At 36.5% G+C, this 17,662-nt stretch overlaps 2 protein-coding genes across 2 annotated transcripts; one reads left to right on the top strand and one right to left on the bottom strand.

Moving 5' to 3' along the window:
* Positions 1-677: 677 nt before the first annotated feature.
* knstrn (kinetochore localized astrin (SPAG5) binding protein) lies at positions 678-4,395 on the top strand. Its single transcript, XM_080047650.1, has 9 exons — positions 678-741; positions 1,098-1,167; positions 1,251-1,368; positions 2,004-2,033; positions 2,133-2,232; positions 2,394-2,508; positions 2,622-2,683; positions 3,137-3,211; positions 3,665-4,395. The coding sequence occupies exons 2-9, from the start codon at positions 1,146-1,148 to the stop codon at positions 3,791-3,793; spliced, it is 651 nt and encodes a 216-aa protein (XP_079903776.1). The 5' UTR covers positions 678-741; positions 1,098-1,145; the 3' UTR covers positions 3,794-4,395.
* A 15-nt stretch (positions 4,396-4,410) lies between these two features.
* Positions 4,411-16,606, bottom strand: LOC307265836 (adhesion G-protein coupled receptor G2-like). Its single transcript, XM_080047649.1, has 17 exons — positions 16,483-16,606; positions 15,749-15,799; positions 15,242-15,286; positions 14,983-15,129; positions 14,724-14,756; positions 14,362-14,445; positions 13,879-14,056; positions 9,769-9,931; positions 8,803-8,937; positions 8,609-8,719; positions 8,229-8,265; positions 7,649-7,749; positions 7,426-7,547; positions 5,985-6,253; positions 5,507-5,600; positions 5,123-5,406; positions 4,411-4,595 (listed from the first exon to the last, which is right to left on the bottom strand). Exons 8-17 carry the CDS (start codon positions 9,922-9,924, stop codon positions 4,432-4,434), a joined length of 1,473 nt encoding a protein of 490 aa, XP_079903775.1. The 5' UTR covers positions 9,925-9,931; positions 13,879-14,056; positions 14,362-14,445; positions 14,724-14,756; positions 14,983-15,129; positions 15,242-15,286; positions 15,749-15,799; positions 16,483-16,606; the 3' UTR covers positions 4,411-4,431.
* Between the last annotated feature and the right edge of the window lie 1,056 nt (positions 16,607-17,662).

Here is a 17,662-nt window from a genome sequence, read left to right as displayed (position 1 = left end):
GACCTTTTCAATGTTAATACAAGCACAAAGGTTATTTATTGCAATACATTATCCCATCGACGCATAGCTAAAACATCAACCAATAAGGAAATTAACTGTAATGTCAACATAAACTCCCTATTCCACCGCAAAATAACATGTAAGCCCAAATGCAATGAGCTCACATAGTCTTAAATCATTATAGAAACAAACGAATTATAATAACCTCTGGTAGCAAGCAAATGTGCTCCCCTCGGTGCATTTATCGCTAACATTTGTGGTCGCTTGCCAGATTCACAATATAACTAAATGAACTCAACATCATTTATACATTACCTTGAAGATGTTTTGAGATAATTTCTCCCTTTTTACAGCAGACACGGTTGTGTATTACTGACTAACTTTTAAATAGCTTTCATTTCCCTAAATTTGGATTTTTAGATGTGCGGATCAACAAACTGCAGCTAACGTCTTCAGTTTTGAATTTAGCCGCCTACGCGCATGCGCAATACGACAGTCTTGTTTAAATCTTACTGCTGTTAAATTGACTACACTTTTCAATGGAGTATTGCCTTTTTTATATCGTTTTTATCGATTGAAATAAGAAAAACCAAACCTCCGAATTCCAAAAACAGCAAAAAGTTGTTTAAAATGTATACCGGAAATAACGTAAAGAACCCGGAATCAACCATTGAGGGCGGGACATTTTGAATTCTTGCGGCTCCGTTTTTGACAAATCTCAATATTAACGTTTTCTTAAAGGTAGGTAGGCATCGTTTTTGTGTTATTGAACCATATCACACATACTATTATGTTTTAGAGGTGTTGAACGCTTACCTTGCACCCGAGCTAAGCTAAGTATACGCTTGTAATGTGCTTTTCTGATCGTTGTTTTGGGAAAATCGAACCTAACTCCATTACTGTCCATTTTTGTTATGTTCAGCAGTTTAGCAACTACGCTACGCATATAGCCTGGTAATTGATAACTTAGCTATTGACTATTTTGATATGAGCACATTGAGTTTTTAAACAGAATATCTAGTTAAAGTAAAGTTAAACAGATATGTCCAGGCTAAACGTGGATAATGAGGAAATCAATGTTGTGTCTACACATACAGGTGCTCTCATCATTGCTGACATTGTTATCCTTGCAGAAAGATAGAGCAATGTCTTCAAAAATCCCAAAAGGTGAGCTGTGTCTGTTTTTGTATTTTAATTTCATGTAGTCAAACAGAGGAGGCGTGTTACAAACAATTGAATTTGTTTTTCAGGTATTCATTCACAGGCTGAAACAAAGAAAAGGGGACATACAATTGAATCCAAAGACACAGCAACTGCTACCAAAACATCAGATGTCATCCTAAAACCTCAAAAAGAAAATGTACCAAGGTAAGACATTGGAAATCAACTATAGATGGGACTTATCCAATGACTGCAATTTACATATCAGACTGACCTCACAGTCGTCTGATTTAATTACTGTAGGTTCCTTTTTACCACTTTCAATTGGACTGAAATTATGCTGTTGTTTCTTTAACGTTGCTGCTGCATTAACATACAGACCCATACATAGATGTGTCCTGTTCTAATTATTTTTTTAACTTATCTGACAGGGGTTTTTGATAGTGTAGTTGTTAATTTATCTTCATGTTTTTTTTTCATTTTAATTCTTTAAGTATTCCCTTTGAAAACCTTGTGAAGTAGTTGTCAATTTTGCCGTCGCACTTTTTGAAATTTGGTCATTGTACCCATCAAATCATATATACGGACAGTTCCAGTAAATAGCTTGAAATCTTATGCATTTTTCTATATTTTCTGCTGATGGTTTAATACAGGATACCAACAAACAAACAAAATAAAAAGGAGCCAAAACTCAAGAATGAAATACAAAGTGTAAAAAACCTAATTCTTTGTTGGAAAATCATCAGGAAACACTACAGTAGTGTGTGAACTAATCAGTGCTAACCAATGATTGCTTCATTGCTATTGCTTTTCAAACAATGTTTCACGTTTTTGTCTTCCAGAAAAATTGTTCCTGCTAAATCTCACAAAGCGTAAGTCCTACATTATGTTGCATATGGAGAACATTCAGTGGGCTTCAGTTTATTTTCCTCGCAACTTCATGTTTAACTTCATGTTGCACCTTTCCACAGGGTCTCCACCAGGTATGGGCAACAGGCTGAGCTAAAGGAGCAAAATCAGCATTTGATGGAGACCAATGAGGAGCTGCAGAAAAACCTCACAGAGACACAGGTGAAGAGAGCCACTTTAATGACAGAACTAAGAACACATATTTTTTTTCTGTCAGGCTCCTGGTAAAACGTTTGTCTGTTGTCAGCGGCAATTGTAGTGTTTATTTCCTTTTCAAATGTTGTAAGTGTTGCTTTGCTGAAGTCCTTGTGCTTATTTTGCAGCAAAGAGTAGCTGAATTGGAGCTGCAGTTCACTGACCTTGAAAAGGAGAATGCAGATGTACAGAAAAACCTGAAGGATTGTCACGTTCTCCTAGTCGCAGCCCAAATAGACCCAGGTGAATATCTGTCCCCAACTGTGTTTTTGTTTTTGTTTTATTGCAAGCTGTAATTTCTGTCTGTTCTTTATGGAGAATAACATCAACAATAATGATGTCTCTATGAATCTTAGTTTTAGGAGAAAGGGTCGGAGATGGTGCACGACAGAATGAAGAACAAAGAAAAGAAGTTATGGTACACAAACATTTTATTTCACTTGTGTTTATTTGTCATGCTTCATCAAACTTAAAATCAAACTCATACAACGGCAAACTAGATTCAATTACTGTAGATCCATGCACTTATCACTTAAATAAAGAAATAACAAAAACAAATGTTTTAAAATAGTTCAAGTGTACATTAAACTTATCCTACACAAAAATACTATACATTCCTGCCACCTGCAATAGCTTTATACAATAACTCCCTTCTGTATCCGTATAGAAGAGTGTTTTATTCAGTGGTAATAGACAATGCACATTTTTAATTTTTGTATACATTTTTATATCTTGTGATTTTATTTGCTGCTACAACGCCAATTTCCCACCAGTGGTCAATATTGTATTCCTCTTTCTATCTAAAGGTGTACAGGCTTATTACAGGCACTAGTGTCATCTTGTAATCATAACTTCATTGTCTGTTTTTCAGAGTGTCTCCACAGACCTGCTGCATGAATTACAGGCGTTCAGAGACACTGCATCACTGCAACGTGCTCGGCTGGAGGTGAGTCACACTTGCCGGAAATGTTGTTATTTAGCAGTGCATAACTTTGCTCTCTGTTACAGTTGATTTAAAGGTGCACTATGCCGTTTCAGGGGGAGGGGAATTTGTTTACTTTAGCAGAGTCTGCAGTTAATTTACAGAACATATTTAATCTACATGTAATTCTTAGTATTGAACAATGATATCACTATAAATATTTTAAGGGCACCTGGAAACAAACACAAGACTAAAAATATGTTTGTAAACAACAGTGATACAGTTACTTTTCAGGTAGCTTTCTTACTTCAAACCGTGTTCCAGGGATTCCTGTGAGGAAAGTTTATTTATTCGGTTCTGAGAATATACTTGAGAACATATTAATTTCACACCCAAAGTTACACAGTGCACCTTTAAGTGATGGTTTGAGGTTATTTTTGAATATTTTTTGTCCATTCTTGTTTTACACGCTTACAGGAAATACAAACAACAATGACGGAACTGGCTAAATCCCGCGACCACATGATTCAGGAGAGGGAGAACTTTTCGCAGCAGGCGGCTGAAATGGAAAAAGCTCTGAAGGAAGCAGAAGCTCTCTTGTCTTGAAAATGTTTAATAATATCCCAATATAATATGAGTTTAAATAAGTGTGTATATGTATGCAATGAAACATGTTTTTTTATGTTAGCGTGACTGAAACTAAATAAAGGATTCTTATTCCCTAAAGTGCCTTTTCTGTGTCCTTTTAAATTTCACACAAATATTTAAAAAATTGCTTTTACAAACTGCAAGGGTGTTTTATATTTTAGCCAATTCCCCGCCTTTCAATAACCCAGGTGATTTTTTTTTGTTATAGTGTATCCACAATTAAAAATATTAAATATAAGTTGAGGAGCAGAGGGTCCAGAGACTGTATTTTCAGTATCAAATATTTAATCTTTCAAAAGCTTTAACTTTTTAAAATGTGTGTGTGAATATATATATATGTATGTATATATTGCAGCTTTTACATAAAAAAATATAGAATAATTGTCAACGTTTGATTGGCACCTTTAAAAACATCATATACTGCAAAACCACACACATGGTACTACGATCAACTAAACAGTGTAGTATTACAAGGATTTATGTGTACACTTATAACTATCAATGAATATATAACTGTTAAGATACCTATGACTATGTATAATCATCAGTACATGACCTGTTTAACGGTCCTGAATCCACCTTTGCCTTTCATGCATTTACTTTTTGGCTGGACTGTTCCTGTAGGGGTTTTCAAACTTGTCCAGGATGGTGGTGCTAGTAGTGCTAGTGGTGCTGCTGCTGTTACTGCTGTTGCTACCAACGCCATTGTGTTCCTCTCCTGAGTGGCTGGTGTTGTAGTAGTAGATGAACAGGAAGAAACCTGCCGGGCATAAAAAAGATGGTCACTAGGCCACCAAGGACAAGTTGAGCACACAAAATGTAACATAGGTCATTCTTACACTCAGGGATTGTTCATGTAGCAGTTTATTTTCATCCTTCCATCATAACTCTTCAAGTCAATATAAATGAATTAAGAGTTGCTTATTATTTTATTTATATCATTAGTGAATAGAAAGATCTCACAAAAACTGACCCTTCAACAATAAAACTAATTAAAATATTTTAACTAGCACAGAAAGTAACTACTGCAGTGAAATAAGCAGTTTCCAATTTACGGATCCAGCAGACATAGAGCAACATAAGTAATTTTTAAGAAGATGGTCACTGCTAAGGACAAATTGAACCCACAAATTGTTATTTACATTTTTCCTACTTTACACTCATTGCTCATGTAGTATTAGTTTTATTTTCATTGTCATCCAACCATCATAACTCTTAAAGACTATTTAGAACCACTCGATCTCGATCACATCCAGGCTTGTCAGTCACAGACAGTTGTGTGTGTACCTTGGAAAGAATTGAGGACCGTGAAAATGTAGTAGGCCGGGATCTGGAGGACACCGTAGGCGAAGAAGGCAAAGCCCCAGGAGATACCCAGCATGCAACACAGCCCCATGATGGTGACAATGCTTTTGCCGCTCTTGTCGTTTTGCACTTTGGTCGGTTTATTTCTCTTGAGACAAAAGAGCCAGGACAGTATGATGATGAAGGTGGTGAAGGTGACCAGGAAGACCAACGAGTAGTAGCCTATGTTGACGACGTAGTGGACGTTACTGTCTGTTATCCAGCACCTTGGAACAGAAAAAAAACATGTAAAGACATTGCTCTATTTAATGATTATGTGCATTGAAAATATGATCCACAGACTTCAAAACAATTTCTCAGACTCACATGGAAACAGTTTCATCAGAGTCACTCGTGTAGATGATTTGTTCACCGTATTTTCCAACGATGCCAATGACCATCACAACGACGCTTGGCAGTACTGGAAAATGAGAAGAAGAAAAAGAAGAACAATTAAAGGTGTAGGCTACTCAGCGATTCTGGAGAATGCTCGCTGTCCAAATCACTTTTTGTCAAAGTCAGTGAATATCTTTCTCAGGAACTGCTACCTTGCCCGTAGTGTGAGAGCGCGCTGAAAGAAATTCCAGTTAAATAATGCACATCCTAGGCTCTGTAAACTTGTGCAGTATGTCGTTAACTACAGTGCTTTGTTAACATACCCTTTGTTTACATACCCGTTTGCAGAGCCTAGGCTGTGTATTAACACCAGATTTTTTTTCAGCATACACACAGTAAAGACAGGTAGCGGATCGTGAGGACATATTTACTGACTTTGACCAAAAGTAAAATAATTATGTGCACACACCCCAACTGATGACAGAGACTTTGAGCAGGTAGCGACTGATGGTAATTTTGCCCGTCATGTGCAGCTGCAGGCAGATGTGGAGGGCCTGCACGGCAAACCAAGTGAAAGTGGACAACATGAAGTAGTGCATGAGAGCCGCCATGATCTGGCAACCCACAGCGCTCTTGAGATTTGCCACAGCGTTGTTGACCAGGAAGCTGAGGTTGAGCAGGAACATGGCCCCCACCAGGTGAATGAGAATCCTTGTGGCAATACTGGCCTTGGTCCTCCTGCGTGGACAGATGAGAAGAGAGGTCAAAAATGTTCTTATAGGTTTCTTTTGGGTTGCCATACCTTGAATTGCCGACTTAAAAAAGAAAATCATCCATTTTATGAACCGAGTCTGCTGTAGCCTACAGAAGTTATATATATTTTGGACAAATTATATTTGACAATTAAGAAAGTTATTTAAATCACTTGTACATTAATATAACTAGAAATAATCCCAATTATTCACTGTGATGTTTTTTTTCATTATAATAAATTAAATGGCTTTTGATTTTGGGATTGTTTGTCAAAACAAAAACAAGCTTCTTGAAATTGTTGCCTTGTGCCTAAATTGTGATATATATATATATATATATATATATATATATATATATATATATATAGAGAGAGAGAGAGAGAGAGAGAGAGAGAGAGATACAGATGCAAATGTTGTCCTGTATTTTTTTAAATAAAACATTTGTAAGATACATTCAAATTGGTTTCCATGGCCATCCAACAATGAAGCTACTATTCAACAGTCTAATTTTCCTACCGCTGATGTTTTGACTATTATACCTACTGTACCATGCTGTTCTGGGTAGCCGGCTTATTTCCATAAGTGTTCTCCACATAAATAGCTCTGGAACAGCACAGCTATCAACTCAAGATTTGTTTAAGGTTTACTTGTATGGTGTCTCAATATTTTATACTATCATATTACACTTGTTGGCGCTTGTTTTTCTTACTTTATGAATATTAAGAATTAGGTTAATTTGTGTCGTGGTGATAATGGTGAATGGATATTTATTCGGACTTATTGTGATTGATACCAAATATTTCTTCCTCTTAGCATTAATTCAGATCACCTCAAGACTCATTTTTCTCCATCACTTCAGTATTTTTAGTTATATGCAGTTAAGCATGGTGGATATAAATTTGTCCAAGTCCAGTAGTAGACTCAATATATTTTAAATCTGACTTATTTTAGGCCAACAAAAATAAATTGCTTAATACATTCAGAAATTCTGCACGGGAATGTTATTACTACTTGTATGAAGATGTCTTTAAAACAACGTTCAGACTTTCCTTTTTTGAAAACAGTACTTTATTCTGCATGACCATCATATCCTGGCGGTTTCTTGAGAATAACTTTTTAAACTGAAACTAATTATCGAGAGAAAACTCTGTTATTTACCTCATAAGGAAGTGCATGAAGAGAACAACACCGAGGAAGACCATGGACAGCCCACAGCCAGCTTGTGTGATGATGGTTAGGGATTTCAGATCAGAGCTAGAAATGGTTTCATTAGGAGGAGCCTGCAAAGGGCAAAAATTAAACACTTGGCATTATTCTTTACAAATCTAAAGAATGATGGTTATTAAATCATGACAAATATTACGTAAGAGGGAAGACAAACCATTAAGATAGCAAAAAATGTCAAATGGGAACACTGGCATGTAATGTTGTCTCCTTCCGTTATTGTCTCACATCCGTCATCAGTCCAATTTGGTCGGGCTCCTGGAAAACAGAGTTTGCAAACAGTGCAGAGCTGAACATGCATGGTCCGTTTGGCCCAATGCCACATTTAGAGTTTATCTGGTGAGATGTGTTTTACTCCAAAAGAGAATTTCAGATTGTTTTTCCCCCTAATAAAATTATTTCAAACATGAAAAATACACTAATATTAAATTAAGGTAGTTCTGAATTAAAACGTTATACAAACCACAAGGACACACTGAAAACAAAATGTCCTCACATGAGCCAATCTCTGCACTTTGGGTCATATAAAAAGCCATCGTTCATTTAATCAATTACATTTGTGCTTACACTTGACCCACCTTTTTGAAATACATTTACACATTAAATGAGAAATAAATGATAGAGAATCAGACCAAACCGTCACTCATAGGCTGTGTAGACTTTTCCGAAACCTTTTAATTTCTGTTAGCAATAACTTACATCCACATGTGAACAAATGAATAAATAGCTAAAAGTACCTTCACCGTTCCATGATCGACAAGATGGAATTCCTTTCTGTAAACAAAACGACAGAACTGCATTAAAAAAACACAAAGACAATACACATTCGATTATTAAAGTAGCTACGAGGAACTTTTAAATATTTCTGAAACAGTCAAATTTTTCCTCTGATGATCAGAAATTACATGAAACAGCAAACGAGACCATCAGTGAAAATAATGCATTTAAATTAAAAATTTTCATTTGATTTAAAAAAAAAAAATCTTTTTCCGGGTATGCTCACCCAGGAACAACAGCTGGCGTCGTAAAAACACTACCGCTTCTGTCCAAAGGGGTCGCTAGAATTAACACAAACTGAAAGTTCCTCAAAGCAACTTTTACTACGTTTTTTACTTACGTATTTCATTTGCCGAAAGTTGATCGATATTTTGTCTGTGAGATCGGTGATATTGGTCCCCATTTCAACTGCCATAACTTCATCACCCAAAATGGTGCTGTTCAACTCATCCTGAAAAATGTAACAACTACAGTATGTAAGGTGCAACTACATTATCATTTAAAGTGACGTTAAACTGAGATATTTTTTCTTACCTTGGCCATATTCAAGAATCGAAACATAGCTGCAAATGGTATACTGACGTTCAAACTGACAGCTTTGTCAAACGCTTCTTTTGGCACTGTCACAGATCTTGAAAATGGAGCCGCATCATCTTTGTTTTCTATGATCTGCAGGAAAGAGCGTATAGTGTGTGTTTTCAAAGTCCAGTTATTTTGGCGCTATAGGTTAGCACGCCTACCAATCACACCTTCCAGCACCATGGACGCCACAAAGTCTTGTTGTACTTTACAAAGGATGCAGTAAGCCTCTTCAGAAAAATCTGACCATCTCTTGTGCATGACAGTTAGACCGCTAGCTTACTTATAGCAGAAAAGGTCTATTAAGTTAAGTTGCTTCATTGCAATTTGTCTTTTTGAATTTCCCCTCTCAAGACACCACACTCCAGAGGAGGTCCTCTCACATGTGCACAGTAGAGCATTCCTGGAGCAGTGCTGGGGTGAAGTGCTTTGCTCAAGGACACGATGTTCGGCACCAGCGACCTCATGGTTACTGGTAGGCCCCTCTTTTCTCTACCATCCTATGACGTATAGCCCTATAGCGGGCTAGGTAAAAACTTTTGGGACAGAATGGTAGAATGGTAGATGGTCTGCAAGTACGGAAAACCAGCATAATGTTATAATTAGTCTTTTTAATGTGAAGAAAACTAGGACCATTTGGTAGTGAAGGTTAAAAATCTGAACATTTTAGTGTTTTATATTTGTTCGGAATTAAACTGGGAACAAAACGGGATGTCTGGTCACTCTACTCCTGTACTCCATGCCATACCCCCGCCTCCATTCCGTATGCTATGCTGCTAGGCTAAACACGCCCTGATTGTAGCTCCCCACACTTAATGCACTCAATAGCGATTAGTAGTAGCCTATTTTCCAAACTCTTGAAAAAAATGATTGTGTCGACACACACATTTATGAAAGGTCAAATGAAATGAATGCACCCACACTCATGCTGTCATTCTGAGACCCATAAGCAAAGGACACTTCGTTGACATCCTCTGGGTTAGTCTCCCGCACTAAGATACCGGTGACGCCTTCCCCCAGAGTCAATGCAGCTGAAGAACCGTTCATTGAGCTGGCGATGTCGTCCATTACGTTCATGAGTCCACTGTTGACAGAAGAAGGAATAATTCAAACCTTACAGTAGCAATATGTTAAAAATATTTATTTAAAGAATAAATCACTTAAAACCTAAATATACAGTGTCGTGCGAAAGTTTGTGAACCCCTTGAGCCTTTTGGAATTTTATTTATGTTAACCATTATTAATTCATTTTTTTCAATACCAGTATTTTTTATATGAAATAACAGATGTTTGTTTATCAATTCAACATTTTTCTTTTCCAGAAATCAATTGTTAAAATAGATAAAACAAATTATTTGACAAATGTTGTATGTGCAAAAGTTTGTGAACCCTAAGCTGCATTGCTTAAATCGAGCAAGGTAAACACAATCAGGTGGGCCAAACTGATTGATGAAATAGACCAATGTAGTGAGAGATCTTTAGGGAAGAAATTGGGCGCCACTAGATAAAACAAAGATAAAACCAGGTCAGTTTAGGCCCACCAAACTGAACCCATACAGGTCAGACATGCTCAAAGGGGAAACAATCTCAGAGGATCTCAGGAATAGAGTTTTGATGTTGCACATTTGTCTGGGGACAGCTATACATTCGTATAAAAAAGTTTGAGCTCCATCGGCCCACCGTGAGTCAAATCATCTACAAATGGAGAGCTTTAAGAGTGACTTAACATCTGCCTAGAAGTGGACTTCCTTCAAAAATATCTTCAAGCACCACAAGAAAAGGGATTTTTCAGGTAAAAGCCAACCCACACATTACATCTGGAGATTTGCAGACCATTTGCCATCACCATTCTTCACTTGGGAGAAGGTTCTGTTGGTGGTAGGCAGAGTTGCGTTTTTGCCCAAACATGGCGGTTTTGGTTATGACCAAACAGATCAATTTTGGACTAATCTGTCCACAGAATAAGACTTCAGGTATCTCCACCTGCTCTCTGGCAAAGCTGTGACAAGCAGTTTTGTTCTTTTTTTAGAGCAGAGGCTTCTTCAGCAACCCTCCGTTGAAAGCCATGTTGCCTGAGTTTTCTTCTTATTGTGGAACCATGCACATCTGTCCCAGATGTTGCAAGAGAGGTCTGCAAATCACTAGATGTAATGTGTGGGTTGGCTTTTAACTAAAAAAATACTTTTCTTGTGGCGCTTGAAGATATTTTTGAAGGAAGTCTACTTCTAGGCAGATGTTCAGTCACTCTTAAAGCTCTCCATTTGTAGATGATTTGCCTCACGGTGGACCGATGGAGCTCAAACTTTTTTTGAATTAATTTATAGCTGTCCCCAGACAAATGTGCAGCATCACAACTCTATTCCTGAGATCTTCTGAGATTTTTTTCCCTTTTAGCATGTCTGACCTGTATGGGTTCAGTTTGGTGGGCCTAAACTGACCTGGTTTTATCCGTGTTTTATCTAGTGGCGCCCAATTTCTTCCCTAAAGATCTCTCATTACATTGGTCTATTTCATCAATCAATTTGGACCTGAATGTGTTTACCTTGCTCGATTTAAGCAATGCAGCTTAGGGTTCACAAACTTTTGCACATACAACATTTGTCAAATAATTTGTTTTATCTATTTTAACAATTGATTTCTGGAAAAGAAAAATGTTGAATTGATAAACAAACATCTGTTATTTCATATAAAAAATACTGGTATTGAAAAAAATGAATTAATAATGGTTAACATAAATAAAATTCCAAAAGGCTCAAGGGGTTCACAAACTTTCGCACGACACTGTATATGAGGCTACATTACAGTGGTAAACATTTGAAACAACCTTATGCTGTGTTAAAGTGGCTACGAGGAACTTTGGCGGCTGGCGGCCCCTTTGGACAAAAGCGGTAGTATTTTTACGACGCCAGATGTATACATTTTCTTTATTCTTTGATGGTTCTGCCCCATTATCAGGCATTATGACAACAAATAACTGTCTCAAACAAGGCTCCCCTTCCCTTACCTGGGGCCTCATTTATAAAGCTTTCTACGCACAAAAACCTTGCGTAGACGGCAGAAATGTGCGGTCAAATGTGCGGTGGCAAAACGGTCGTATTTATAAAAGAATTCTTTGCGGAGAAGTGTGCGTATTCCCAAACAAACTTTTGACCATGCGTAGAGCTCACGCAAGGTTTTGCTGACTCGGGGAATCAGCGACACTCAATGGCAACACCACGAAATAAAGCTCTGTCATCGGAAAAACACACACATCCTTGTGAAATGCATGGCACCCAATATATTTAATCAATTATATGTGCGTACCATATTGTTGCGAATATAGGCTATTGTTGTTTATGGCATGCAGTAATGATGTAGGTTGATTTACTTATCAAGTAGGTCTATACATGTTTTGGTTATATATTTTTAAATTGAATCTTATATAGTTCTACTCTATAATAATATCATATACGTCGGGAGGTGTGTCCGTGAGTGGCCAGCGGGAGAGCAAATAGTCTTTATTTTAGGCTGTGTGTAAAAAGTAGTTTTGTACAAAGTTAAGGGAGGCCAAACATATTAATTAAAACTATATATTTCGTTAGATAAAATCATGTTATTAATTTAGCAAATTATTTTATGCATCTCTTTCCCATAACAATTCACCCTGGAAGTTTAAACTATAATCTAACGTTGTTGGAAATGTGTTGATCTCACGGAAGGGAAACAATGCTTTGGAATAGACTATTATTTCACTTCTCACAACACATTTTATATAGGCCTATAAAGTCCTACAGGTTAGCTAATACGTGATATTTACTAATACGTGATATTTCATACAGTACAAAGTTGGGCAAAACATCTTAACAAAGACTATAATGACTGTGCCAATCATGATATGTGATCAGCGCGCGTGTGTTTGTGTGGCAGTTACAGCAACGCATGGCACGGGCTTTCTTCCTTCCCAGTCGCTTTCTTTGCGGCAGGTTGCCTCCCTTTTTTCCTCATGTCAGTCAAAGGTCCGTGCTTATTAAGAGCGTCATCATATTCTGGAGCTATTTAGCATTCGCCATGTATGGTAGATTGTGGGATGAAACTGGGAGGTGAAGTGGGAGGACACGGGGTGGAGATCGTCTGCGCACATTTCACCGCAGGTGGGTAATTATAAAGGGAAGATTGCGTGCAACTGTGCGCCACACAGTTTTATAAATCTCAACTTTTTTTTGCGCAGCATATTCTTGGCTTTGTGCGAACGCAATGTTTTGGGAAGGTTTCTACGCACACCTTTATAAATGAGGCCCCTGGAGGGATAGGCTACTCAAATCGTGTTGCTGCACTACACTGAAATCTGCGACCAATACGAATATGTGACCATAGAGCCTGCATGCACAAGCCGAAAATCGGACTGGGTGTGCAACCAGACCAAAGGCATTAATAATAACTATATAAACACTGCTTTCTTTGCACTGATGGTCTTGTTTGCTGTTAAAGGTATTTTATGATTATCAGAGGAAACATTAGGCTGTTTTAAATATATTTAAAAGTTCCTCGTAGCCGCTTTAAGCATAGCTTGGCTTAGTTCAAAGAATGGAAGCAGGGTGAAAAGCTAGCCTGGCATGGCCCGAAGTTTAAAATAGCTTGATTAACACAGCTTATCTTTTGTTGTTAATCCGTAAAGATTTGCAGTTGTTAATCTGTAAAGAATTGAAACACATTGAGGGATTTACGGGAAGTTTGGTGCCAAAATGATTTCTATAGGCCTATATTTTGACACTGAGTTTTTTCCTGACAAATTGTAATTTTTGCATTTCAGTTAGTTAGTGGCCAATTTTTAAACTTTTGAAAGATAGCTCCCCCCCCCTGCTTTCAATCATCACACTAAACAAAGCTAATCACATCTTCTCATCTCACTTTCCAAAATTAATTGAATAATCAAGGTAGGCATATGGTTTAGTTAATAACATCCTTCTTTTCAGGGCTCTTAAAACACAGTCATTACTCTCACATATTTCCCAAAAATGTCTTATTTTATTAAATTAACAGAGAAAGTCTTACGCAGCCTGGGCAGGGTCGAGTTCTTTTCCTTCTTCAAAATCCAATGTCACATTTACCAATTTATCAATATCACTTTGGTCAAGCACTTTCTCTGGCTTTTTGGTGGGACTATTACAGCTGGTACAGGTTTCGACTGTCTTTGTTATATTGATGATGTACTTGTCTTTGACCTCCACAGCTGAAAGAAAGAGACATTTTATTCTAAGCTTGCATTTTTAACAAGAGAAGAAAATCTTTAATTCAGCAGGCGATTTTTTAATGTTTTCTTTTTATGTTATTCATTGCCCATCCAATCAGTTGAACAAATATAAGATACAAATATACAGTAGCATGTAGCATTTTGTGACAAATACAACCTTTTTTGCATGATGAGCAATAATATATTGCTATCAACAACAAAAAAAAACTTTATCTGCTGAAGTTTGAATAGCTATAGAGACAACATTTACACATTAATTTTTGTCTTAACTGAAGAGAACTCACCAGAGTCCTTGCAGGATTTTTCATCATAAACATTTGGTGTTTCACATATCGTCCCTGCATTCACACATTTCACCTTGCAAAGTCCTGAAGGCCATATTATTGGAGACAGTATCAGAATATAGCACAACATTGACATATGAACAAAGCCAAGAACATCCAGACTTGTCTTTAACATTATTAATCATTTGAGTTTATTAAATTGGTGAACTAAATGATGCTGACTTGAAGAGAGGTGGTAAAAAAAAATGTACTTGTAGATTGTTACAAATTGTTAACCAAATGTTAAATTACATTCACTAGCTCTGTTTTTATCATATAATTGTTAAGGGACTGAACTGTAAAAAAAAGAAAAAATGCCTTACCTGGGGGTTTTCTATTGAAGGTACAGCTTGAACCTGGATCATAAGAGAGAATTCATCGATTATTTTAGATTGTTTTTTAATTTTTTTTGTCTTATCTATAATTTTTGGATCACACTAGGGCCTGTTCTCTCTCTCGCACACACACACACACACACACACACACACACACACACACACACACACACACACACACACACGCGCACACGCATGCACACACACACACCCACACACACACACACACACACACAAACACACATACCTATGTTGTGGTCAGTTTCATTGGTGCAGTTCCCTTGCAGGACATACAATGCTTTATTTTGGTCGATGTGCCATTTTGAAATGAGCAGTAGTTCAGTTTGGTTATCACTGCGTGTTGTGATTTGAGGCCATTTTCTGTCCCCTGGTTCTGTTGATCAAAAATAGATATAGGCTACAGTTAGATATTTATTTTGTTGAAATGACGTTGTAATGATACAAAAATATATATCCAGGGAGTATTAAAATTAAGCTGTACTCACGACTTTCATTTCTGTTCAGAAATACTATGCAGGCGTTTTTTTTTTCTAGAGAAAAAATGATGTTGTTTATTTTGTTTCGCACAGTAATTTTAATACTTTTAGGCCTACTTAACAGTAGTTACCTAAAACAGAGTGTATTTTAAACAAAATGTAATATCTACAAATGTAGTTCAATGGATGCACAAAGAATTTGAACTGGCCATTTGGTCTAGAAAAAATGCCCCGACATGATAGTTGTTGATATTATAATTACAAATACCTAATAGCACTGTTTGAAAGACATTACATTACCCCATAGGGTATGTATAAGGAAAATACAGGGAATAATGAGGAAAATCATTTGCATTCAAAGGGGGAAATAACAATAAATTACAACAAATATACTTTATTAGCTGTTTTATATGTATATTCTTGGGCATTTTTGCTTTTAATGGACAGTTGAAAGCTGAAGAATTGGAGTGGACAGGAAATGTGGCGAGAGGGAGGAGGGAATTAAATGCAACTTACCGTTCTTAGCGTTTGGGTCGTCCCCTAACCATTGCTTTAACTCAGCTTTCACTAATAAAGGTACAGAAAGAAAGACACCATAAGATGAAGCAATACCTCCCGTTAAAATTAACATGACAACCTTTATCAAGGTATTATATATATTTATCTATGTATTTGTGTGTATATACAGTATATATGTATACTGTATATATCATATATACTATAATATATATATATATATATATATATATATATATATATATATATATATATATATATGTGTGTGTGTGTGTGTGTGTGTTTTTGTTTATATACAGTATATTAAGGAGTAGTACTTATTTAGCTTTGTTGATATAAATGTGATGGACAAAATAAAATAAACACAATACAGTTTAACAGCATACAACCTCTAAAGTGTCCATAGACTTGAATCAACACCTCTTAAAACATTTTCAACAAAAGTGAACATTTCATGAAGGTAGGATCTAGTGCAGGACTGTTGGATTAGACTTCATTTATCAACTGAAGCCGTACCTTCCTCCAAAAAGATAGGGAATTGCTTGTTAAACTTTAACGTTTAGCAATACATACATTTATCTTAATCTGTAAGGTAAAGTACAACTGTTGAACTTTACTGAATTAGGCAAACTTACATTTGCAAAGAGAACAAGGAATGGTCAAGAATAAAATAAACTACAGGCTGACATAAGATAAATCAAAATCTACTGACAAGTATTATAGTAAAGACTCACCACGATTCGCATATTTTTTGGCTCTGATGACGGCATTGAAGCTATCAACAATAACCAAATGATTTGTCGCCCTTGTACATTTTTGGAAATGCTCACAATTTTCATTTACTGTCTTTGTTTTGCAGCATTCTCTCTTTCCTTGACATGGAATACCTATATCAAATCAGATTAACATTTTATCAAAAACTGTCATATTCTTCTCAGAACACTTTGCAACATTATCATAACCACAATTGATCTGAATAGTTTTCTTTATTCATGCTTAAAAAATGCAATTCCTTAAAAGAGTAAAACAGTGAGTTACAGACACTCTTCTTTTTCAACCGAAGAACTAAGGTTTGTATCAAGCTTTATCACTTGGAGACTACTTACATATCAACAGAAGGCTCACGAATAAAACCCCAATAATCAACTTCATGTTCTTCTGATGGCATTCAGTCTAGGCTAGGAAAATCCATCCACCACTACAGGAGATGAAAAACAAGTATTTTTCTGAATAACTTTTTCTGTAAAGGAATATCAGCCAAAATAGACCCAAGTATTTGAATTCTTACCTTCTCTTTCCCAGAACAGCACTGAAGAGCAGCACTAAACAAGTTAACCTTCTGGCCAGACAGAAACATATGTCAGACTGATTTTGCATAGATGCCCGCTGCAAAGAATTTTGTTTTGCATAAGAAGAGTTCCTGAAAATGCAACAAGGTATATTTGTGACTCTCTCCTATGCAAAGTTACCCAAATAACAACACGCATGGTTGAACATTGTACCAAGAAATAAATGGTGGTTATTATGATACTGGCTGGCCTACAGTAGCTTGTATGTAAGAGTAAACAGTGTTAAATGTGAAATTGCAACAAACCAAAACAAAAAACTCAGGGACTTAAATGTAAGGTAAAGTAAAAGTAAAACATTCAAGAGGAATGTTGATATATCTGCGTACAAGAATAAAGTGGCATGAAATGGAAATACTTAAGGAAAGTACATGGAGTGGAAATTTATTTTGTCATTTAAAATGAAGGCTATAATTCCATGGAAATGTATAATTCAAAAGAACTAAGTGAACTACCCAGTTAATGATAGCCAACAATAGCCTTGCTTGAGTGAAGATACATTTACTACCAATTGCAAATCACAAATCATTTTTATCCAACGTGAACAATGCATCTACGGAAGCCCAAA

This window comes from Ammodytes marinus (genome assembly GCF_949987685.1).
Source record: "Ammodytes marinus genome assembly, chromosome: 19".
Classification (NCBI taxonomy): Eukaryota; Metazoa; Chordata; class Actinopteri; order Uranoscopiformes; family Ammodytidae; genus Ammodytes; species Ammodytes marinus.
The sequence above is the reverse complement of the archived record's forward strand: the minus strand, read 5'-3'. Positions and strand labels throughout refer to the sequence as shown.

Coding starts and splice junctions, on each gene's coding strand:
- knstrn (XM_080047650.1), top strand. CDS start 1,146: ATGTCTTCAAAAATCCCAAAAG. Junction 2,034..2,132: donor CCTGCTAAATCTCACAAAGC/GTAAGTCCTACA, acceptor ACCTTTCCACAG/GGTCTCCACCAGGTATGGGC. Junction 2,233..2,393: donor AAAACCTCACAGAGACACAG/GTGAAGAGAGCC, acceptor CTTATTTTGCAG/CAAAGAGTAGCTGAATTGGA.
- LOC307265836 (XM_080047649.1), bottom strand. CDS start 9,924: ATGAACGTAATGGACGACATCGCCAGCTCAATGAACGGTTCTTCAGCT. Junction 5,407..5,506: donor TCTGATGAAACTGTTTCCAT/GTGAGTCTGAGA, acceptor TTCTGTTCCAAG/GTGCTGGATAACAGACAGTA. Junction 4,596..5,122: donor GGTCCTCAATTCTTTCCAAG/GTACACACACAA, acceptor TATGCCCGGCAG/GTTTCTTCCTGTTCATCTAC.